General features: G+C 43.7%; 1 protein-coding gene across 1 annotated transcript in view; it reads right to left on the bottom strand.

The window, feature by feature from the left end:
- The window catches only part of anos1b (anosmin 1b), a 52,040-nt gene that overhangs the window by 25,776 nt on the left and 1,683 nt on the right, over positions 1 to 24,581 (bottom strand). The window contains exon 2 of the mRNA XM_008292859.1: positions 12,460 to 12,507. Within this exon, the coding sequence (XP_008291081.1) occupies positions 12,460 to 12,507 (48 nt within the window). The remainder of the gene's footprint in view (positions 1 to 12,459; positions 12,508 to 24,581) is intronic.

The following is a 24,581-nucleotide window of genomic DNA, read 5'->3' as shown; positions in this document are numbered from 1 at the left end:
ATATATTTTTACTAGAGATGCAGGAGTTAGTCAAATAACTGCCGAGCTTATCAGCAAAAAACAAACAAAAAAAACAAATCAAAATGATAGTTTTAGTCATTTTACGACCAAAACTGTTGTTTCTCAAATGTGTGTTTCTTTGTCAAACATTTCTTGTTAGACTGACTTTATTTATCCCCAGAGGGAAATTCAGGTGTTACAGCAGCATGAATATTCAACAAAGGGTTTAAACGAAGCAAAAAGACAACACAGAATATTAGGGTGTAAATGAAGGTAACATAAAGTAAAATAAGATAAAACTACAGAAAATATAATATAGAAAGAAAAGTCAACAAAATTTACAAGAATATACAAGAGAGATACAGAAATGTGTTTTATGAGACAGACTGACAATGAACTTAATTAATCAAATTATAATTAATAAAAAAAAAAGATTGTTACTTTCATCCCAGTTTAGTTTCATGTAAATTTTCATTAGTGAATTATTCCTAAATTATTCTTAATCCTTTAACATCCACCCACTAAAAGCTTGGAAGTATTTTGTTAGTTGAACTTTGGGAGCACACAATGATTCAACCAGAACACACCAGACAGGTGAGACGCCATCAGCTCGCTGTGCACACTTTAATCACTAAGTAATGATGTTTCAGAACAAATCAATGCCGTTCAAACTACAGCAGCAGAACTCTCACTGGGCTTCTATTCAGACCATTCAGAAGGTCTGAATTCTAACAATATTTAGTCAAATCTACACACGCTGCATCCTTTAACATGCTCTAACTCTAAGCTTGTAGCACACTCTGGATGCTTCATACAGGCAGAGGAAGTAGAAGCTGGGATGTGCCGACACGGGAAGCGAACGTGATAAAAAGATTTGATCAAGGGTTGATGCATATCAATTTGTCAAGCTGCCATATGTGTGTGTGTGTGTGTGTGTGTGTGGTTTTACATAAAAAAAACAACAGATGCTGCCGTGTTGACCTCAGAACCAGCAATAAAACGAGCTGCAACAAGCCTGTTCCACAGCCCGAGCCCTGCTCCTCCATTTCAAAACATCAACACTTTGGCAAACATCAGCTTTCCTGAGTTTGGAACACCCTCACGGCAGCGCTTGAATGGACAGAAGTGATGCGATGTGTGCTGCACTTTGCATGGACATTAGGATATTTATTTTTACTATGAAAACTTTGTCACATTCGAAGGCATTGAAACCACAGTGAATCCGAGCAGCCGCACCCTTCGTCTCCACAACGAATCAAACCACAGACTTTTACAGCCACACTGAAGCTTTCTGTCCAGAAAAACAGTAACTTTGGCGAGAAGCATCACTTCAGATTATTTCCCATTTTTCTCTTCTACTGGTTAATGGTGTATTCCTGAAGGAGTCAGAGTATGAAAACACACACACACACACACACACACACACACACACACACACACACACACACACAGTTGTAACCAGATCCCAAAGTTTGATATGTTTCTTCATCAAGCTCCCGTGGGTCTCTTCACTCGACCACATGCTGCTCTGAGCTTATGGTTGTCATAATCTCACACACACACACACACACGCACACACACACACACACACCCCTAACATCCAAATACTCCCCTCTCTCCTCCAGCGTTGACACTGATCACTTACAGAAAAGCAGAATTTCTCATCGTCATCCTCTCCTTTGTAACCCATAATCGGCGGTTTTCTAATCCTTCCTTTCATTCTGGTCTCTCGGCCTCATCTTCACATTATCGGTCCTTTTCTTCACCCTCACTCTCACCTCTGTACCTCTCATCTCCTGCCTCCTCTTCTCACCCTGACTTATCCTCTTCTTCCCTAAAGATGAAACCTTTATACCCGCTGAGGTTTCCAGTGATGTCTTCAGGTTACGGAAACTGTGCACGTGCGTACATATAAATACAACATCCTGGTGTGTACGTCTTAGTTGTAAATATGAAAGCAGTACAGCTGGAGTACAGAAAGTTAAATATAATATGATGAGCAGCTTGTAAGTATTTAGAGCTGAGTTGTGTTTTAGTAGAACGCACACGGAGCCTCTCTGTGAAACAGAGGTTTAGGATTCTCACCATGTAACTGCAATGTCACAGGTTTGAGCATTTTTCCTGCCATCGCCTCCACTGTGCAATATTTAACAAAAGGGAAAAATACCTCCAGTCGTATATAGCTGGAAGATATTGTTTACAATAAATTACTTTTACAAATACCAATAACATGTTCTTTCTCTGATCCCACTGCAGCTGGAATAACAGAACAGCACCTAGCATCGCCTGCTACTTTACAAAAAAAGTCATTTTGTACGGTGAGGTTAAAGTTTGATGTTTTGCAAGCTGCTTTAATTTGTTTTTGTAGCAAGTTGAAGTGGAAATCAGCAGATGAGTACGTTATTGTGTTGTACATTGGTGGTGGAAAATAAAGAAGTGCATTTACAGAAGTTCTGCACTGAAGTGGATTCCATTGGCCTCTACTTTGTACTTCACATCATTTCATGGTAAATGGTAAATGGTCTGCACTTAGATAGCGCTTTACAGTGTGTTTCTCATTCTCACACATTCATACACCAATGGTGACAGAGCTGCCATGCAAGGTGCTGCCTGCCATTGGGTTCAGTGTCTTGCCCAAGGACACTTCATTTGTGGGGATCGAACCGCCAACTTTGCGATTGGAGGACAACCGCTCTGCCACCTGAGCCACAGCCGCCCTTTCAGAAAACTCTTGGCTTTTATTTGACTGCCAATAGTGAATAGTTATGAGAGGACAGACCGTATACGTGACCCATCTGCACGAAATCAGTCAGATTGCGCCTTGGGCTATTATGCGTACACAAAAGCAGCATGTTGCTACCACATGACGCAAATCACGGGACAGGATTGGTTGGCAGTGACACATTGCTGGCGGCGCTGGTGTTACCGCTCATGCACGCCGATGGTATTTGACAGCGATGTGAAGCGTAATGTTATCATGTAGAAAACAACTAAATGGACCGATCAAAGTAATAAACCCCAAATCAATATTTTATCATGTGCTAGTGTTATTTGGGCTGCATCTGGGATACAGCCTGAGGGGCAATGCGACTGATGTCGTGCAGATGGGTCACACATAAAGATTCAAAACATTTAAATCTTGCAGATATCTTAATGCACCTGTAACGATAAATGACATATTTCATCCATCCATCATCTCTACACCTTAATCCTCACCAGGGTCATGGGGGGCGGAGCCTATCCCAGCTAACTCAGGGTGAAGGCAGGTTCACCTGGACAGGTAGCCAGTCTATCACAGGGCTACACTTGGAGACAGACAACCAAGCACACTCACATTCACACCTACGGACAATTTAGAATCACCAATTAACCTCAGCATGTTTCTGGACTGTGGGAGGAAGAACCCGGAGAGAACCCACGCTGCACGGGGAGAACATGGAGACTCCACGCAGAAAGATCCTCACCGGGACGCCAACCGGCGACCTTCTAGCTGTGAGGCAACAGTGCTACCAACTGCGCCACCTTGCAGCCCTAAATGACATATTACATATACTTATTCTGCAAAAGGAGTATTTTCACATTTACATAAATGATGGTGGTATTATTCAAATATTTTTAACAAGCTATGCAATGAAAGCGAGTCCTGATTTCTTCACATTAGTACAACAGGGAGTGAAAGGTAAGAAAGGGGAGACAAGCGGGTCACAGCTAATGGTTTAAGCTGCAAACATTCATGGTATGAAGGAAGTACACACCTCACACGCTCAAATATCACTCAGAGGTTATAAATCATTGAAAAGTACATGTGCAGTATTTGTGTAAGAGGAGCTGAAAGACAAACAGACACCTCTGGACTTGAAGGTGACGTGATGAGTTATGTGTGTGAGAGAGAGCGCAGCAGACACAGCTCGGGTCAGAGGTCGGAGATGTTACTGTTTAACACACCGACGCGCTGTAACAACAGAGCCCAGATTAATGACCGTCTGCATGTCTGTGTGCGAGCACCGTTTACAGAAGAGCTCCTCAGATATCTCTGTAATAATTAATCACGCACACATGCGCACACACCTTGTCTCTGGGCCCTCCTCGGGTCTCTCCTGCTGTTTTATGGCCTCACCTGCCACAATAGAGGGATGACAGCCACACTCAGCGAGAGGGAGGAGAGGAAATGGGAGAGGGAGGGGAGGAGAGATGTGGTTTCGGAGTGGACGGAGGAGGAGGGGGATGGAAGTGAGTGTCAGTTGAAAAGGGGAGAGGAGATGAAAGACAAACAGTGAAACAGGTCCAGAGAAAAGGGAGAGAGAGACAAAGAAAGACAGCCACCAGATGTGTTCACTCTCCGTGCACGCTCACTGGTTCGGTGGATGCGATGTGAAAAACGATTTCTGCATATTTATGTGCTCGGCCTGTCGTCAGCATCTTCTAACATATGTGAAGCATTTATCATTTGATATTGTTTTATTGCTGAAACTACACTGGTGGCAATAAACAATGCTCTTTTTAAATTTAACACAAACATTTTTGCTTTTTCTGGAAGACAATTTATCTCTTCAAACTGTAAAACGCTGCTTTCCACACCGGTACATGCCTCGGTTAGTATCAGCTGCAGGCTATCAGCAGGACTCTCTAAATTGAGACCAAATTTGAACTAAACTTTCCCCACTGCAAAAAAAAAAAAAAAAAAGAGGATGCTTTATTCTCTGTGAAACTTTTGTTCACCTTCTTAAAGACAAAAAATAACCTGAACTGTTTCGTCAGCTTTTCTCATGTTGAACTACTATCAGCTATTTTGAGAACTTGAAAGCTCTTTTTGAAGTAAAGAATAGCATCCTCTTTATGTTTCATCCTGCAGAGCAATCCAGCAGATTTCCTGCTCCAAGTCTCCCATGGTGGTGGCATTGCAGTAGATGCAGTATCTATAGGCAATAACGGGACCGCACAGGCAAACCAACTGTAAAAACACTCATTCTATAATATAGTAAGACTCCATCAAACTGCACTCGTTTGTTCAGTGAGATTCTACAGAGGATTTCAAAAAGGAACAATTATGTTTGCTTTATATGCACAGAGACACACACGTCGGGCTTTGTGGGACTTGAGTGAAAAGCAGCGGAACAAATTCCAAAAATCCCATCGAAAAGACACGTTAGACTTTTTGCCAGACCTTTGGAAAAACATGTAAAACAACTGCAGCTAAGCGGAGTCGGCAGCTCGCGGGAGGACCGCAGAGGCTGGAGGACAGACGCAAGAGGAAAAGAAAGAGTTTGGAAGGAGACAAATGAAAAAGACAAACGCTCGAAGATAGTTCAGCGCTTAACTTCTCCACCTCTCCAACCACATGTGCCCACAAAGGCCTCAGAGTGAATCCTGCCAGCACTCGCTCCCTCTGTGCTTCCCCCAATCATTGTCTTCTGTGATCTCGTCTTCTCACAACAACAAAAGGATGCTGGACTCTATTTTGACGGAAGGAATTACAGACAATGCAGACGTGGATGTTTTGGTGGCAGGTGGTGGTTAAAATATTGTACATACTTGTGGTTTCATGCAAAAACATGTGAAGGTTATGCAAAGTTAGCTGGTTCATTAAAGCTCCCATACCATAGTTTGCGTGCTCCTCCAAATGGTATGCGAGCATGAGCTGGCATTTCTGACAATATTTTGACAGAATTTAAACTTTCGGCCAAACAAATGATAGAAATATCAACCAGACATCATATTATTGGACAAGTCTGAGCAGGCAGAATGATTTGAGATGTTAGTGGGAAAAATAGAAGAAAGCTGCACGTCAAAATGATGCCAGCAAGAGATGTGCAGGCTTATATAAGCTGTTGTTTGCAGCTGTTGCACTGTCTGGTGCAAATTAAGCAACAGAAACTGATCTACTTTAAAATCTGAGGAGGAGGGAGCCTCTGACTGGCCAAGTGGATGACTGTCTGATAAATGAAACGCTTTCTAAAACTTCCTCCTCTATCATTTCCTCCTCACTGCGGCCCCCACCAAATACCGAAAAGCTCGGCGAGAAAACATCGGAGGCACTCTGAATCCCTGTTGGGGTTGTTTTAGGAACCCCCAGGAGGAGCTGGAGTATGCAGCTAAGATATAAGCACTACTCTGCTTAACCTTGTGCTACTGCAAACCTTATAAGTGATGGAAAGTTTATAGGTGAGGAACCTTCTCAAAACAGCATGAATAGTGAAGTGACTCGTGTCTGTCAGAGGAGGAAGAGTCTGAGGAAGGGTAGCGTAGCCTCAGAGCTGTGCAAACAGAACCATACCAAGTGGCATCGCATGAAATGTAAACTTCTTAAAGGTCCTATATTTACATTAATAAGTTAATGTAAGTGTCAGAGTTCCCCAGAATATGTATTTTAAGTCTGAGCTCAAAACACTGCACAGATTGTCAGTGCTACCATTCCTCTGGTGTTAGAGCTCAGAATCTGTGAGTCCACATATTGCAGACTTTTTGTCACAGTACAATTGGTGATGTTTATACAAGAACTGTTCCTCCCCACACAAAACACAAACCAAGCCGGGACAGTGCAGGAAGAAATGCACTTGGACGTTTATCTGTAAGTGACTTCGAGGTGTGTCAGAAAAGTTCCAGGATTGGTGTCACCAAAAATATATTTCAAACCCAAACTACAAACTACCAGTTTTCCCCTTCAGACCATCAACCAGCACGTCTACAAAGAGATCGTGCAGCGTTTGCTTCATCCAGAGAAGAGGCAGAGTTGTGTCAGGACCAGTGGAGGCTGCTTCACCATGACAACCTGCTCACAGCGCCCTGAGCATCCCACAGCTCCTGCTGAGAAGAACATCTCTGTGCTGGAGCAACCTCCCTACTCACCCCACCTGGCTCTGTGGGGTTGGTTCCTCTTCCCCAAGCTCAAGGGGGTCATCAAGGAGACCCGTTTAGAAGACGTGGACGACATCAAGATGACTGTGAGGATGGAGCTGAGAGGATCCTGAAGAATCCTTCCAGGAGTGCATGGCGGTGTGAAGAGAAGGCTGGAGGAGGGTGGTAGACTCCAGGAGGATTACGTGGAAGGAGAACACTGGTAGTTTGTAGTCTGGATTTGAAATATATCTTTTGTGACACCTGTCCTGGGGCTTGTCTGACACACCTCGTAGATCTGGCTACTTATTCCTGTGATTATTCGTTACACGTTGGTATAGCTGTTTGTCTTTTCTGTCAAACATCTCAAGAGGACTTACAGACGTTCATGGACTTCTTGACTTTTGTAGTTGGCTAATAAAGACTAACGGTCCAAACAGACAGTGATTTGATTTGATCAAACTGTCAAATGAACTTCTTTTTGTTTGTTTTCCAGTAACATGTGCTGTCATTATGGTGCATCCCATTCCTCCTGTACAGGAGCTTCAGACTGGGTCAGATGGTGTCAGAGAGGAGACAGCCGGGGTGATCCTGCTGTCACATCACAAACTTAATGGTTCATTCAGAGACACACTTAAAGATCAATAAAGGAGAAAGGAAAGAAGCAAGGGGACGGTCGTTTCTCATATTTTGTGGGTCTCTAGACCCACTGGGAGAATGTAATTACATTAGAAAACAATGAAGAACTGGATTGTGGATAACATGGCCCCTTTAAGAGAAGTTTTGAGTAATGGACGAGGAAGACAGGATAATAAGAGGAAGAATCAGAGACCTGATACCCCTGCTATTTTGCTCTGCACCAGACCTGTTTGTTGTTGGACATCCTGCTGACTTAAACACCTGGTACACATTACTACATCTACACTGCATGTGTGTGTGTGTGTGTGTGTGTGTGTGTGTGTGTGTGTGTGTGTGTGTGTGTGTGTGTGATCTGTAAGTGTGTGAGAAGAAGAAGAAGAAGAAGAAAGAGATAAAAGAAGGAGGAGACGGACAGATGGAGGAATTGAGTGAGGGCTGGAGTTTAGTTTTTGTGAATTCCCATGTGTGTTTCCATGAGAGGGAGAGCGCTGACGATGTGACACAAACCATATGTGTTGGGGCAACATCTGCCTGGTGTGTGTTTGTATGTGTTCAGCAGAGAGACGCTGAGCACACGGACACATATGAAAGTCATGAATACCTTTACCTGTTGTCTAATTTATTTCATACCTCAAAGGCACTCCACTCACTCGAGGAGTAACCTTAGGGAAACACACCACAAAAGCTCCCTGTGCTCAGAGTAAGAGAGGATGTTTTTAAAAAGTAATTCCATGAATAGTTTTTAACTTCATGCAGATCAATCCATAAAAAATATTCAACTACCTTATTATTTTTTTACGTACATTTTTTGCTTTTTCCATGTGAAATAAAGAATTGCTGCGAGCCCCCTAAGTGAAATAGATAACATGGGAAATTAAAGTGAACCTCTAGCTTCACAGTTCACCACTTTGCGTGGGCGGGTGTGTGACAGCGAGGGATTAGGCCGACTATGTGCTGCACATGCTAAAGCTCGGTGAGAACAACTTGTTTCAGCGCCGTTCCAAATCTGTGTAAGGACCCAAAAAGGAGTTGAGGGAAAACAATACGAGTCCCCAAATTATTCAGTAAAAGTCTCTGTCAGAAGTTATTGAGCATGTTTCACTGCCAGAAGACTTTATGAGATCCTGCAGTGTAACCCAGGCTCAGAGCAAGTCACATTTTGTTAGATTTGTTTTACTAATAAGGTTTAGAAACTTAAGAAAAATGTGGCTCCTCAGAGGAACAGCCTGACAAACTGTGCAAAGACATGCTTTGTCTTCAAAAGATCAACAGCTAATGACTAGTGTACTCACGGCTACTTCCTCCCCTCTGATTTTCTCATTTCCCTTTTCTCAAGACCAAGTAGCCACCTCCAGTGCCAGCGCGATAGCGTAAACGGCCACTTGAGGCCAACTCAAGCAGTGAGTCAATCCGCATAGACCTCCGTGTAAAAACGCCCAACAGAAATAAACTTGTTTACAAGAAACAGTTTTGGTCTCTACGGCTAATTTCCCACGATCGTGAAAATGAAATGAAACAGTCGATGGTCTTTGCCAGGGCTGAGCAACGGCAGGTGGCTGTTATCAGCCTATACTGTAGATATGTTGGTAATAAGTCAGAAGGGTAGAAGTAGGGATCGACTGGTATTGGTTTTTAAGGGTCGATGTTGATGCCGATTACTGTTAGTCAAGACAGACCAATAACCGACATCTGGAACCAATATATGTTTTAAGTCATGTTTTAACAGCATGTGATAGCAGAGAACCTGTCATTCATAACTAGGCTTCCTCATCAATAAGGGAGACTATAAAAGAATATATAAAATAGAAATAGGAGGGAATAAATTAGGACACTCTGCTTTAATAGTCAGCCCGGGGCCACTCCATTGGTCTCTGGTTGTGTAGAAGTCTATGAGAAAATGGGTCCTACTTCTACTTGATTGGTTCCCTCAGTAAACATGTTTCCAGTGAGTCTATGGTCTCAGTCGCTATAGATCCATGTCCTCTTCAATACAGCAAACTGTTCACTGTGTAAATTATGATCCCATTTGAAGTAAGGAGCAGAATAAAGCACCTTCTGACTGCACTGGCTTGCAAAGTGACTTCAGTTTCTCAGTCACATCCTTACCTCGCTCATTAGGTCTGGTATCATAATGCAGGATGACAGCTTCAGAATGGTAGTTCCCAAACCAATGGATGACATTATAGCCGCTCCATCCTTTAATAAACATTCTATGGGGGACGCCCAAATCATGAGGCTACGTCACATGTTGCTGATATATTTCAATCTGGCTAACTTCAGCGTGAGCAAAAAGTTTCAAACAATATCCAATTGTCCGTGTCTTTGTACTTTACAGTAACCTTCTGTTGGGACATGTGGTGAAATAGAGCAGAGCACAAAAGCACCGAGGTCATTTTTAGCAATAATAAAGCGGTCTGTGTAGAGTTTATAGTACTCCCAACGTGCATAATCAATAAAAAAACAGCAAGCGCTAAACATCTCCCACATATCCTGTTAACAAATACACACACCTTGAGAGCATTAAACAGTGTTGGACTTCCTCTGCTGTGCAATTCATTATTTTGATTAATCTTGGCAATTATGGCCGAGGACTATGATGTGAGCTTCTCTCTACTAATTTATTTTGGTTGGCCTTCCACGGTGACTTTTACAAATTGGGCTGTATCCACTTTCAACAGACTGTAAAACAGTAAGAATTAATAACTTTGCAATTCAAACAAGCAAGAAGAGACGCTCTACATGTCTGTGCAGCATCAAGCCGTCTGATAGGAACATTGCGGTTCGTGCAGCGTCGGCCTCGGCTGGCTCGTTTGACAGACTGTTGTTGGACCACGGTGGTATTCACACAACAGCAAACCGTGGTATCAACGTTCAGACATTTATTAAGCTAGTAAATATTTTCCATACCTTTGCTAAAGACCGACAGCAGGAAAAGAAACAAAGGACGAGAGAAAAGGAAGGAAATCAAGGAAAGAACGGAGAGAGATTAGTTTGGGTAAGGTCAAAGGAGCTGTGTGTTTGTGTTTTGTGTGTGAGGCGGTTGTGCGGGTAAGTACAGCTGAAAGTTGACGTCTGATGTTTCGCTTAGTGTGCTATCCCCTGCACCGGGATGCTGGTGGAGGTTTCCGGGGGGCATGCTCTTGGCTGCTGTTGACATTAACCCCTGGTGACCCCATTATTCACGCGTACACACTACTGGAATACACGCTACAGAAAAAAAAAAGAAAAAAAAAAAGCTCTCACCGTGCCTGTTTCTAGCTTTTCACTTATCCAACTGTCATGTGAATTTGTAGCAAAGCTGGGCGATGTTGTAAGAGGTAAAATACGAGTCAGGTGTGTCTCCAGCTGGGTGGAAGCTTTTAGATAGGTCTGAACCTGAACACAGAGTTCAGAAAACACATCAATAAGAAGCTAGACAGAATCTTTCAAGAAGTCATTAATACTGAGTGAGTTAAGGTCAGTAAGTAAAAGGTCACGGCGAACAGATATTTAACAGACTTTTTTTTGGCTACAGATAACACAGAATCACTATTTTTTTTTTGTCAAGCCATTAAAACATTTTCTAACACTGCAAATATTTCCCTGAGATTAGGTTTTCATCGTTCAGCCTCTCTGATTTATAATATGATCATTTAACGTGGACACCCAGGCTACGTGACTGCTGTGAGAGCAGTGGTCTGAAACACCCACAGTAATGTCCAGAAAGCTGCAACAAGCTGGAACCGCTGCAGAGTGGACAGACTGGCAGCTAAAAATACTCCCGCATGGAAACTCCTCTTGAATCGAACAAAGAATTAGCGCGCACTCACCGAGGCCTCCTGGCAGGCGGCGCTAAGTGAATACACAGGGGCTAATTTCTGCTCCATGGAGGACGGATAATGGGGACATAGAGGACGACGTTATTTTAACGGAAAACAACTTTTGCTATTACAGGAGCCGTGGTGGCTTTAGAGATTCCATAGAGACGTTAAGGAAGGACAGGCTCACGCTTTGTTTCATTCGAGGCGGACAAGATGCTCGGCCCGATGTTGTGCCGTTGTGGCATCCAGTTGGATATTTTATAGTGTCAGGATAACTCTGTTGTGTTTTCTGAAACTTGTGCTTCCCAAAATTAAAAAGAAATGCGTTCAGATTTTAGTTCACAGCTCGTTACCGTGACAGTTAGCTGATAGCATAGCACAAAAAGAAAAAGACTTTATTATGGTTATTTTTTCAAACTTCCCACCTAGAACTGCAGCAGTAGCTCCTTATGTTGTAGTAAAATTAGATACAGAGCAAAATCGTAGCTCCTGCCGTACAGCACAGACAGAAATTTATAAAATGTAAAGTTTACATACAGTCTGTGACATTTTCTGTATACTATAGGAGCACATACTTGTTGAATCATTATGTGCTGAACACTATTTTCACTGTAAGAGTCCAAAAAAAATAGAAAATGCTTCCAAACTTTTAGGCATTTTTAGTGAAAATGGGTTTGAGATCAGGCAGAAGTGTTGGTCCTGATCTTCATGGGATCTGTGCATTCATATCCGAGGACCAAAAAAGCCCCAATAAGGTCAACAACTTATTTTAGCGTCTTTCTTTGGAAGTTTTACAGTTATTTATAGTGTCCAACCTCATCCCTGCTAATGCTGCTGCAATTATTGGAAGTCCTGGACCCATTTGTTTGTGCAAATACTTTAAACGGTTAGAGAGAGCAGTGCAGAAACAAGGATGAGAACCCTCACCAGATTCTCTCCCAAGTCTGACTTTGTTTTTGTTTTTGTTTTTTGTCCAGATGCACAAACAAGTTGGAGGCAATTTTAACAGGACGCTGGTCTTTATCGCTGCACCAGAGACTTGATTAGAGAGTTATGGTTGAAGTTCTGATGATGAAGATTAGTGTGAGGTGTGGTTATGCACACAGCAGTGCTGGGAGGTGTTTGGTGAACCTGAAGCTAATAAATGACCTCATCGTAGTACAAAGCTGTGAGCGTGTCTGCTTACCTGGGCGCAGCGTCGGTGGTTTTCACACCAAACCAGAACTTGGTCACTCTGGAAGAGACACAGAGGATGTGGATGGATTAGTTCAAACACACACACACACACAGAAATAAATCTTTCACAAGCAAATCCTGTGTTTGACATATTTTTCCAACTTTTGACCGACTCATGTGAGGCTACTGCCGAACATACAAGAAGAAAGAAAGCAAAACATTGTTCATGAAAGGTCACTGACTAAATTACATAACTAAAGCAAACGTGACATGCGCACACACACACACACACACACACACTCAACCTTTCTTTACATAATTATCGTCTGGGTGAAAAATGACTTCACACACTGTGTTTGCGGCTGCAGAACCAGACAGTGACCACGTCATTTGGTGAGATGTGTGCTTGTGTGTGTATCTGTGAGTTTGTATGTGTCGGTGTGTGTACACTTAATGGCTAAGTGAGTCAAGACCACCAGTAAACATGACTGCTACAACCACTGTGACAGAGGGAGACGTCACATCACCACCACAGGGACAGAAATACAGATGAACCAAAACAACACCAATTCATAATCGCTCTCCTGAACTCCTTCAGGTTCCTTTCCGGTCAGTGAAGAAACCTTTACAAACTTATCTCTGTGAACCACTTTCTATGAAAATAATCCCTTCCTGCCTTAAAATGACGTGGAAGCACCTCTGTTGCTTTGTCTTCTTTCCACTCACTGCTGCTGAAGCACACCAGCTCACCTTCGACTTTGCTCAAACACATTCTACGCTACACAACGGCAAGCTGGACCCGAAAACTGATTTCAAAGAAGAAAAAGGAGAATACAGAAAGTCCCACCTGGTAAGTTGAGAATTAGTTGCTCAGGTTTGCTATGTATGAAAGCGCAGAAGTCAGATGAAAAAAATTAGAAGAGAAAGAAAATACAGTCATGACTCGATAATCGACCCTGAACAATCCTAAACCTGCTATCCGACAGGTTTTTAGGAAAAACCAACAGAACCCATAAAAACAGCCTTAACATAGCGACAGCCTTGGATTCTGACTCCGACATGACATTTAATGTCACCAATCAGGATGACGGCGTATTATCTGACTGAACAATCCCACAGATTGGCTACGTTCACACTGCAGGACTTGATGCTCAATGAGGATTTCTTTGTGACTTCCTTCACGTTTCCAGTTCAATGCGACTTGTATGTGATCTGCTGTGTGAACTTCATACGACCCAAAAGTGTCCCGCATGCGCAGAAGAGGACACGACGACGTCACACGCAGCGAGCGTGCTCAGTGTTTACGGAAGTAAACATGGATGGTAACGGTGGAGCGTATCTGCCACTCCCCCGCCGCCACCGATGGAGGAAACAGAAGTGTGAGCGCTAACTAAACTAGCATCAGCAGCCAAGTACTGACTGTGTGTTCTGGACACTTCCACCCCGTCGACCACGCTGAATGTTCGGATATTCATCATTAACTGGGCCTGAATAGCCAGAAACCAGAAAGTTCTATTGGGACCAGCCCTACTAGTTATTATAACAACTATGAACAATAAATATTAACAACAAACGAGCCTTCCAGCATCAAGCCCTCCTTGTATCTGGACCTCCGTCTTGACAATCCAACATAAAAGAAGGTTTTACATTTAGTGTCGGATTATCGAGTCACGACTGTCATAATCACTAACACGCTGGATCATGTAAAACTGATCGCACTTAATACACCAAAAGGTTTAAACAAAGCAGAATACAACATTGTCTGAAAGGTGAAGCTTCTATCCTGTAAAACAATACTCCTTATTTAAGCACAACCAAAGTACACAGTCCAGACAACGAGTGAGCACAGTTTAGGACTATTTTATTAGTAACTAATCTATTGACTGTTTAACGACTGATTCTACCAGATCACAAAAATGGTAACAGCTTTTTTTCCTACTACATGCAGTATATAAAACCAGAAGCACATTATGTGATGACTGCCTTAAGATTCTTTTAACTAATTAATCAAGACAACTATGCAAACGACGGTTGGTTTCACAGTGCAAACATTACTGCTCGTTTCTTGCATGCACTCGCAGCCCCTTTCTGAGCCCCTGCAGCATCTCTGAGCGAACCGTTAACTTTTTATTAGACTTTTTCAGCAGTAATTCAGGGATTTTGAATCGTTTTAATGCTTTAAAAGGCAGACTGAAAACTCTGCCAGCTGTTTTGAACTTCCTTCCCCGAGACAGTCAGTCAGGCTGCTCCTCTTCTCTCAAATGCTTTATCATCAGCGGCGGCACAATCACGATGCCATTATGCAACACGAAAACAACTATTAGAATACTTGCGAGTGCATATTTGCGTATCTGCCTCGTTGTCAGGTGTGTGCGTCTTCAGAAAGCGTAAGCCTCTGGTGTGTGTGTGAGTGTTGGATAAGCCCCTTTAACGACTCTTAAACCCTCTCCTGAGTGAGCTGTATTTAGCCTGAACCAAGCTCATCCACACACACACACACACACACACACACACACACACCCTTTTCAGGGCTTTTCCTCTTTAAGTAGCCATTGTGCTGCTGGTGTGATGAGGGTTACGGGGTTAGAGTCGGGGTAACAGTGCTGAGGTTAAAGGGTAGAGATTAGGGGTTAAGGGATTTCACGGGACAGAAGATGCCGCATTGACTCTTCCACTCTGAACATTCAGCACAGATGCAAATTGGCTGTTTTTGGTGAAACAGTGGCAGCAAAAACAGACTTTGATGTAAGGACGGTTTCTTGTATAGCCTCCAAGTGTTACCGTGATGAAGCTACTGCCACTGGACCAGACCTGGATTTTTGCCAGAGCTTAAGAAGGAATTAAGTCTGTGACATACTTTTAAAGAAGCGTTCAGACGGGCCGGTCAGCACAGCTAAACGCTCCTTTCTGACATTACGACGGGGAACGATGCCTATCCTGAGTTTTCTTTCACATTTCCAAAAGCAACAAACTGTAAGCCACACCAGATTTCTCCAGAGATTGTCCGTCGAGCGTATGTGTGAAAATGTTCAGTTCACAAATTTTGTTTGCCTCATTCCTCTCATACTCTCCATGTGCGCTGCTCCAGCTGCTTACTATTGCCTCGCTTGTCCAGCTGTTGGCAGCAATGAAGAATTAGTCAGCTTCCCAAAAAGAAAGTGAGACTCAGATGAAGATTTTCAATAAAGGGTCATGACAAACATGTTCAGATGGTACCAATACAACAACATGTAAAGTAAAGATTATTGGACAGATAAACAAGTGTTTTCCATGCCCATGCCAGAATGCCTTTAAAACTAAATGAGCATTGATTGGGTAGACACCCTTGGCTTACTAGTAATCTGTGCTAGTTGTGAAAAGGGATAATGCTAAAAGCAGCCTCCAACAGAGAGAGAGAAGAAAGCAACAGAAGTAATGGTTTAACCCCTGATGAATAGATTAGTAACAAGTCCGTGGGGATGGATGAAAAGAAAGAACAGCCGAGAAGAGAAGCAGAGGAGCTGCTGTCATGGTATCACTATGGAGAAGGCTTTCCTCCACCGCCCACGTTTCCAGCTTCCCGCCCTTCTTCAGGGACTCTGATTAGAAAAAACTGATGTTGTCAAGGTGCGAGTGATTGCAGCACAAATACCCCAGTTGTTACTATATCAGCGAGAGGTGGAGTCTCTTGAACATTAAAACGTATTAATCAGCAGCTGAGAGGCAGCCACGCTCTCCTTCCACTTGTAGTGTACGACAGCATAGCTGGAAAAAAGAAAAGCCAGAGCCTGGAACACTAAACAGACACTAATTCTCCCCTCCAAGTGTCACCAGCTTCACATTCTGGATCCACAAGTCAGGCAATGAAACACACAGAACAGGCGATTACTGTGATGCGGTCATGCTGCAAACAGGCCTCATGTTCAGGACAACGTCAGGCTTCAGAAAAAAGAAAAGAAAAGGCAAAAAACTTTTACAGGTTTACGTTTCTTCTTACATTCAGCGTTACTCACCAAAAACCTCACTCCTTACTTTCTTGCTTGCTTGAGGTCTCATAAACATGCTTCCCTTTCTCATAAAACATTTCTGAACGTTTAAGAAACTACACGGTTCACATTCATGTTTGCTTGCTAACAGCCTTCTTCGTTTTGTGTACGGTAAATACCATCACGTGACGATGAGTAGGATAAAGTCAAAGCAGTAGCAGCAATGTGTATCTATGTCTAACAAACCGATAAAAACATTGTGCTGTTAGAAACTACTTGAAGCCCTTCACAAAGCGATCTAGCGGGCGTGTGTGTTTGCGTGGATGTGATTGTCCGACGCAGCACGTGTTGGATGACGAAGCGTTTTTACTGGATGACTGCGTTGTTATGCTGGAGCCCTGTGCACTGGCACCCTTGCTGCATTTACGGACCGGCTCCTTTCTAATTAACGACAAGACTGTGTTTTTTAAGTGAAACCGCTGTCGGCCTCAATACGGCCCGACGTTTCTTTACATTAGCGAGGCAGGATTTGCACAAAGTGCTGCAGCAGTGGAGCGAATTCCACTCAGACGTCCTTTTAAACAACACGTTTGTGATGTTCAGTGAACTGCAGGAGTTATTTTGTGATGGTATTGAATAATTTGCTGCTTTTTACTACTTTGGCTTCTGTTCCTCACATTTCCCAGAATGTCTTTTTAGAGCTGCCAGATGAATGTACCTGAACTTCTACATTTTACGGTGGGTTTTATTGAAAGACTCATAATGACAAGATTATGGGTGAGAGAGTATTACAGCTGCACTATAGTCGGGTCTATAAAGGTTTCTGTAAGTGCAAACTCTTTGCTTCTCCCTGTGTGACTGTTGAACACTGGAACAGAATTATAAATCCACTATAAACCTGTCGGGTGTTTGCTAGTTCGGTTTTGTATCAGGCAAAGGTATTACTGTATGATATGGTCTTGTTCTTCTAATGAAGGACGCGCTATGATTAGAGGTGGCTTTCTGAAACCATTTCACTGTTGTAGCTGAAGGATATGACATCAAATGGTTCTGAATCTGAATCACACCCACTTTAAACCTAAAATCCACATTCCAGCAATCGTGCTTTTGGCGATATCGGTCTGCTCTGGCCCCGCATCCTTCATCAGCGTCCACCAGCAGAAGGACGATTCAGTTCACCTCTTCCTCCTCCTCTGGTCACTCTGTCACACCTTCTGTCTTTCATTTGGACCCTCTAACTCCTCACATTTCTGCCAACTCGTGTAAAAATGACAGGAGAGGACCTGAAAATGATGGTGATGATAAACTGTAGATGAACAAAGAGCTGAGGACAGTGTAGAGGCCAGTTAAACATCTCCAGACTTTCACAAAGGAGATATAAAGCAGTGTTTCCCCTCCTCCTCCTCCTCCTCTCCCCTGCTGGCCTCACATCTTCATCCTCTCTCTTAATCTTTTTCACGCTCTCTTTCTTTTTCGGTCTTCCTTGCCATGACATCCCCCAGTCTCAGTCGCTCTGCTTCAGCCCCCTTTTGCACATTAATGCTCACACATATGGATGTACGCATATACACACTCTTCTCAAGTCAATTTCATGGGACATATTTGCTGTCAGAGCCAATTAAGGCAGTTTAGACGGGTCTGTGTGCCGTATGGCTATTAAACGGTGGTCAAAGTGAGGCTTCGTAGGGTCTCAGAGTGTGTGTGCGTCTGTCTGCGGCAAAACAGCTGCACATGTTAAAAAAAAAAAAAAAGAGTCTGAGAGAGAAAGAAAAGAAAGATTGGCAGAAAGGTGGCTGGAAGAAGAGAAAAGAAGTTGGATGTGGGAGAGCGAGAGGAAGCAGGAGGGAGGGAGGACACCGAAAAGAGCACAGGGACGCCGTCTAAAGAAGTGGAAATATGGAAATAAATATCAGTTAATAGGAGCAGCGAAGAGACTGGAAAGGATGGGAAGCGGTTCTAGTTGTGAAACAGGACGCAATAAATTCTGGTGACTGCTGTTCATCTGGCTGACGTTTAGTCTTCAGGGTTGTTATATTAACGGTAAGCCAACATTTTCATCTAAAGTGGAAGAGTATTTTAAAATGTATTTACAAAAATCGCATAAAAAAAAGACCTGCACGGACTTTTGTTGCATTTTATGGCTCACGCACTGATGGGATTCCTGCACTTTTTGTTCACAAGACATCCTGCATGAACAATATCAAGAGAACTTCTCCTCAGGCCAACATATGATGTATGGTAGAAGAAAGCCATTTTATTTTAATGATGGATTTCCATATGGTTGGATTTCATACCAACACTAAAAACACGGGCTCTTAAACTTTTTTTTTTTTTTTCTAGGTCTGGGATCCACAAGAGAAATTTGTCACGAGAGAGTCATCGGAGAGAGAACTGACCCACCGAGTCAGAAACACTTGCACTAAAGGACTTCCACATGGCTGCGACGGTTGCTAAGTCCACAGCAATCACTGCTGAAGAAAAACAACCTGATATTAGCCACTGACATAAACACACACGCACACAGAAACATGTGCGGCGTGAACATGCACGCGCACAGCTGCACACACCCTTCAGTGTTTGAAAGAGAGTCAGATATAAATCACACTTCTGCCAGATGCAGCGATAAAAAGTGTGTGTGTGTGTGTGTGTGTGTCGTGGTCAGTGTTTGCGGTGAGGTGCAGTAGAAAGTCTATTTAACACGAGGCATTAACTCTGCTAATCACACCCATATGAGCAGAAGCAAACACAGCTACGGTGTGTGTTGTGTGTATGTTTGTGTGATGGATGTGTCATGACTAACTTCCACACAGCTACAATATAAAGCTCTTCCCAAAAAGCTCACGTTAAGGTCTGAACATTCCCGACAGAAGCCCCTAATTACCCTACGTGTGTGCGCGCCGGTGTGTGCTTCCGTGCTTGTGTGTCAACGTTAGCGCTTGCGGCGGCCCGCATCCTGTAAACAACAAGCGTCACAACAAAGTGGTTGTTACGCGGTCCTGAGCCCTCAAGCCTCCGATTATTACGTCTGCACCTTCCTTTGAGATTGAAACTCGATCAGTAAAGAAAATTCAGGAGAAGCTCATCATTTAGAAAAATGTGCTTATTTGCTTTCTTGTCGGGAGTAGAGTAACATAAAAAGGTCTGTACGTTGAACAGAATAAAATAGACTCATCATTTATAGTGTCCTGAACACAAATCTATAACAGAAATCTGTGATTAAATGATGGTTTTATGATACATGTCCGGCCTCTTCCCTCAAAAAAGCCGATCATGTTGCTGCACCGATGCCGAGTGGTGTGATGAAGCTACGTACTCGTATATCAGATGTAAAACCTGCGCAGAACAAACAACTTTTAAAACACATTTTGGGGCAAAGCCGGCAAACATTTTTACCAGATTTGACTTGTGATTCCGTACATGTGGTTTCATGTCCCCGGGACCACAGAAATAACTTATACGGAGGTGTTACCAAGCTGGACGCCAAGTGGCGAGACATGCTCGGGGAACTTTGGATATGAAGCGAGCAGCTAACTTAGCTTAGCACAAACACTGGAAACATGGGAAACTAGCAGCCTGCCAACCAGTGCATAGCAAGAAACAGGCCGACACATAACCCCCAGTGAAACTCTGACTTGTCGCGGGGCGTCCCGGTAACTCAATCGGATAAGACGGCGACCCGGGTACAGGGGCTATAGTCCCCGACCCAGCGGCCGCAGTTCGAGTCCAGCCAGCGGCTCGTTTCCCTGTTTTTCTTCACTATCGTGTCTGAATCAAGGCAAAAACAGAGCAGGGGTGCGCGATATGAAGATAATAGATTGTGAAGGATTAGAACGTGTAGACGATCTGCCAAAGTGAGGAGATCATATGGACCGTTCAGGTCACATTCTATAAATTGCAGTTCTATGCTGATGCACCAAACATCACACGTATTATGTCGTCAAACTGACCGACCAATCATAGCGAATTACGGGCAGTGACGCAATTTCTTATCTGCCTCCTTGTTTGTGTGTGCAGCGGTAGCCGCATGGAGAGCCATGGCTGGAAGCCAAACGGAGGAGCTGGTCGCTAAAAAAACTCCACTTCTGTTATATAGAATTGTTTTGGCTTTTCCCCAAATTTTCTATCCCAGACGTTCATTCCGCAAAACTTACAGCTGAGAGACTTTGCTGAACATCTGGGCAATGAACGTTGCTAAAATTGTGGCGGCCAGTTGTGATGTGGACAAACTACACCAACATGAAGTCCGATCGGAGACGACGCCGGCAGTTACCCGAGAGAGAAGGAAGTGGTACGAACGTAAACAAAGGAGGAGGAAGAGAGCCGGGATCCATGCTAGGCTAAAGGCTAACCCCTCCGGACCAGCAGGATCCATGCTAGGCTAAAGGCTAACCCCTCCAGACCAGCAGGATCCATGCTAGGCTAAAGGCTAACCCCTCCAGACCAGCAGGATCCATGCTAGGCTAAAGGCTAACCCCTCCAGACCAGCAGGATCCATGCTAGGCTAAAGGCTAACCCCTCCAGACCAGCAGGATCCATGCTAGGCTAAAGGCTAACCCCTCCAGACCAGCAGGATCCATGCTAGGCTAAAGGCTAACCCCTCCAGACCAGCAGGATCCATGCTAGGCTAAAGGCTAACCCCTCCAGACCAGCAGGACCGTCCTCCGGCTCTCCAATGTCCGCTCCCTCCACAACAAGCTAGACGAGCTGCGTTTGCTGAGATAAACCCTCAGAGAGTGGAGGGACTGCTGTGTGTCTGCTTTAACAGGAACATGGCTCCATGACAGCATCCCAGACGGACAGACAGCTGGAGGGGATGCAGACAGACAGACAGCAGCTCTGGGCAGCATCTGCAGCTTCACCATCGTCACATCATCGTGTGTGTCTTTGTGTCCCATGTTCAACAAATGGCGGCGCGCATAGACGCAGCGCCCCCTTCAGGAGACAGCAAGAGTGAACGTCTAGTGTCTTAGTGTCTAGTGTCCCGGACGTGCATTCTGCAAAACTGACTAATTAAATGATCCTGAAGAAACGCTCTCTCATCCTGCCTGTTCTACTGTGTCTGTACAGCAAAGTGACAATAAACTGGATTTGATTTGATCTGAAATGATAAAGCATAAACAAAAGTAATTTGCAAAGTTTGCACAGAGACGGTTCGCATGTCGGATGGCAACACGATGAACTTGCTCGATCCCTTTACATACAGAAACATTCGGTTGCACTGACCAGAAACTTGCAAATTAGTCTCAAAAATACATGTAAGATTGTGATAAAATCGAAATAATGATTTTAGAATTTAAAAAATCGTGATGTGATATTTTTGCCACATCACCCACCCCTACGTTAAAGTATAAACTAGTGAGCAGGTTGCTCTTCAGTGAGCCAGCTGCTGGGTAACCTTCATATTTAAGGTGAGGATCCTTGCATGATCCTATCTAACTCGTGGGAAGAAACCAAAGAGGCCTTTCCTGGGCGCCGCTATAGCTCACCTGGTTGAGCTGGCGTCCCATGTATAGGGGCTATTGTCCCTGAGGCAGCGGTCATGGGTTCAAATCCCGCTTATGACCCTTTGCTGCAGGTCCTTCCCCCACTTTCCTGTCCGTCTGTCCTATCTAATAAAAAGGCCAAAAGATACCTTTAAATATAGGCCTTTCCTTAAAGTACCACTCTGATCCTGCTAAGGAAGAATAAAGCTGAAGAAAGGGCTTCGGTATCATAAATAATATGCCATCACAGGTTTGATGTGGTAAAAGAGCCTCTGTGTCTGTCTGCAGCTAGAGTAACAAAGCCACGCCGCTCAATGCCTTCCCATTACAGCTGTGATTTACTGTCTCGGAATTTCTTGTCCTGGTTTCAGGTGAGAGTAACTCCTACACCGCCACAACTTTATCACCATCTATCCCCGGTTCTACCGATCAAATGACAGGGCAGTCACAAAGCTGCCGAGGCTTTATCTCCGAGGTGAATCAGACCAGCCTTTGTCTCCCGCCGTCACTCACTCCTACACCTGTCTCTCTGCTCGCCTGTCTGCCTGCATATCAGTCCACTTCTGCAGCCCGTGGATCAGTTTGCCACCTTGTCTGTCTTCATGTCTGTCTATCACACCTGCCTCTGCGTCTACCTGCCTGCTCTCCCGTCTGTCCATCCTTCTGCTTGTCTCCGTGCTTGACCGAGTCCGTCTACCTGCTTTTATCTCCTCGTCTGTCTGTCTGTGAGCAACCTGACCTGACCGTTGTCTCTGGTCTTTTTCAGAGCGTGACTGGTTGGCTGACCGACCTTTGGGCTGATTAGAGTTACCTACCGCAGAGCAGCTGGGCCGCACAAATACACACACACACACACACACACATAAACATGAATGCACAGGCAGCTCATTCAGCCTCGCACTGGCCCTCAGCCCTGGCTCGAACCGCTCGCCATCCGCTCATCAGCACCACAGACCTGTGAGTGTCTAAGAGCCGCAGTCTAATCTGATCTGCTACGTATGTGCAGAAAGATCCAGCTCCGCAGGCGAGGCTGGACTTTTTTTCTTATTTTTAGGAGTTTACATCAAGGAAGAATTTGGGAATATGACAACATACTAACATATATATACACACACACAGAGAGGCACACAAAAGAGCTATAATTACACTATTACACCATACAAGGGAAAGTAGTGGAAAACCCAAAGACGCAGCAGAAAGCGAGGTGTAAATAGAAAACTGGTGACTCACATTCTAGTGGCTACACACCAGCCACACACACACTGAGAGAGAGAGAGAAAGAGCCAAAAACACAGGGTTCACCCACATGAAGCCAGAGGAAGCAATGTGTGTGTTTGTGTCTGAGTGCGGTGACAGAGGAGGATGAGCAAAGCTCTGTTTGGCCTCGCTGGTGTTGTAGTTACTGAAGCTGTTATCAAAAGGGATTTTTTCTTTTAAACGTTATGTTCTCAGCATGAATGAATGCTCTAACAGACAGTCTCCTCCACCCATCAATCACTCTGTGTGCTCTCTAAACCGTCCTATAATAGGCTCAGGGAGTGATGCTGCTCCCCAGGATGTGGCCGAGAAGAAGCTTGTTTCTTGTTTGCTCAAAGTTTAGATGTTCTTTTTATTTTGGCATTAACACACAGAGTTTTTGAGGCCCCTTTAAACCCTAAACTGAGTGTCTGAGTCACACATCAACACTTTTCTTTCCTATTTGTCCCGTTGATTAACAGTGAAGTCAGCGCTGACTTCCATTTATGATGCGTTTTAATCCAAACTGTTTTTAATTATCATTTTAGTCACTGACGAACCTCGTCATTATTTTTTGATCAAATAAATTCTCAATTTCCTTCTTAAACCACTTCATAATTCATGAAGCGCCAAACCTCACTTTTGAGACGTTAGAATGGGCAAATGTTGTCGTGGAAATAGTTATTATCGATTAACCTTTTAGTATGTTTTCTGGCAATGAAACACGCTCATCACAGTATTCCTGAGCCCAAGGTGACATCCTCAAATGTCCTGAATTATCCAAATAATAGTTCAAAACCCAAAGATATTTACTTTGCTAAGTGACAGAACAGAGACCAGTACAGTGTCTTTACGTTAAAGAAGATGGAGCGAGCAAACAGTGGCATCAACTGAAATTACAGATTCTGACATCGACCATTTGTTCTCTGTTAACTCACTAATGTGTTAAAAAGCTGATCACTAAACAGATTATTTCTTGGTTCTTTTTTTTTTTTAATTCACAGGGTATCATTATCAAAACAAAAATAAATACATTTAAAAGTAAAATTTGAGGATGTAAAGTGACACCTATTCTGAAATGGACAGTTTTCTGTTCATACAATAAATTAGATAGATTTTCTATTTCGTTTTATGGATTTTGGAATATTTTCTCTCCATTTTCTTTGTCTGTTTGCAGGCTCAGACGATTCTGGAAGTCTGAACGCACCACGAATGCTCGTATCAGAGTGGAACGCAGCGTTTTGTTCACTTTCGAGAAGCGAAACCCAACCAGAACGCTGATGTCTGGTCTGCCTGCTACCTCCCAGTCAGCCGCTCTGATTACCGTCGCTGCCGTTTGATGCTGCACATTTGACTACTGCACTCCACTTCATAAAGTTTAAACCAAATGTTCCCTTTCTCACACCTCTGTTCCAGAAAGCCCACCACACACACACACACACACACAC

Source organism: Stegastes partitus, unplaced genomic scaffold (assembly GCF_000690725.1).
Source record: "Stegastes partitus isolate 25-593 unplaced genomic scaffold, Stegastes_partitus-1.0.2 Scaffold839, whole genome shotgun sequence".
Classification (NCBI taxonomy): Eukaryota; Metazoa; Chordata; class Actinopteri; family Pomacentridae; genus Stegastes; species Stegastes partitus.
This window is presented reverse-complemented; position numbering and strand designations above follow the sequence as displayed.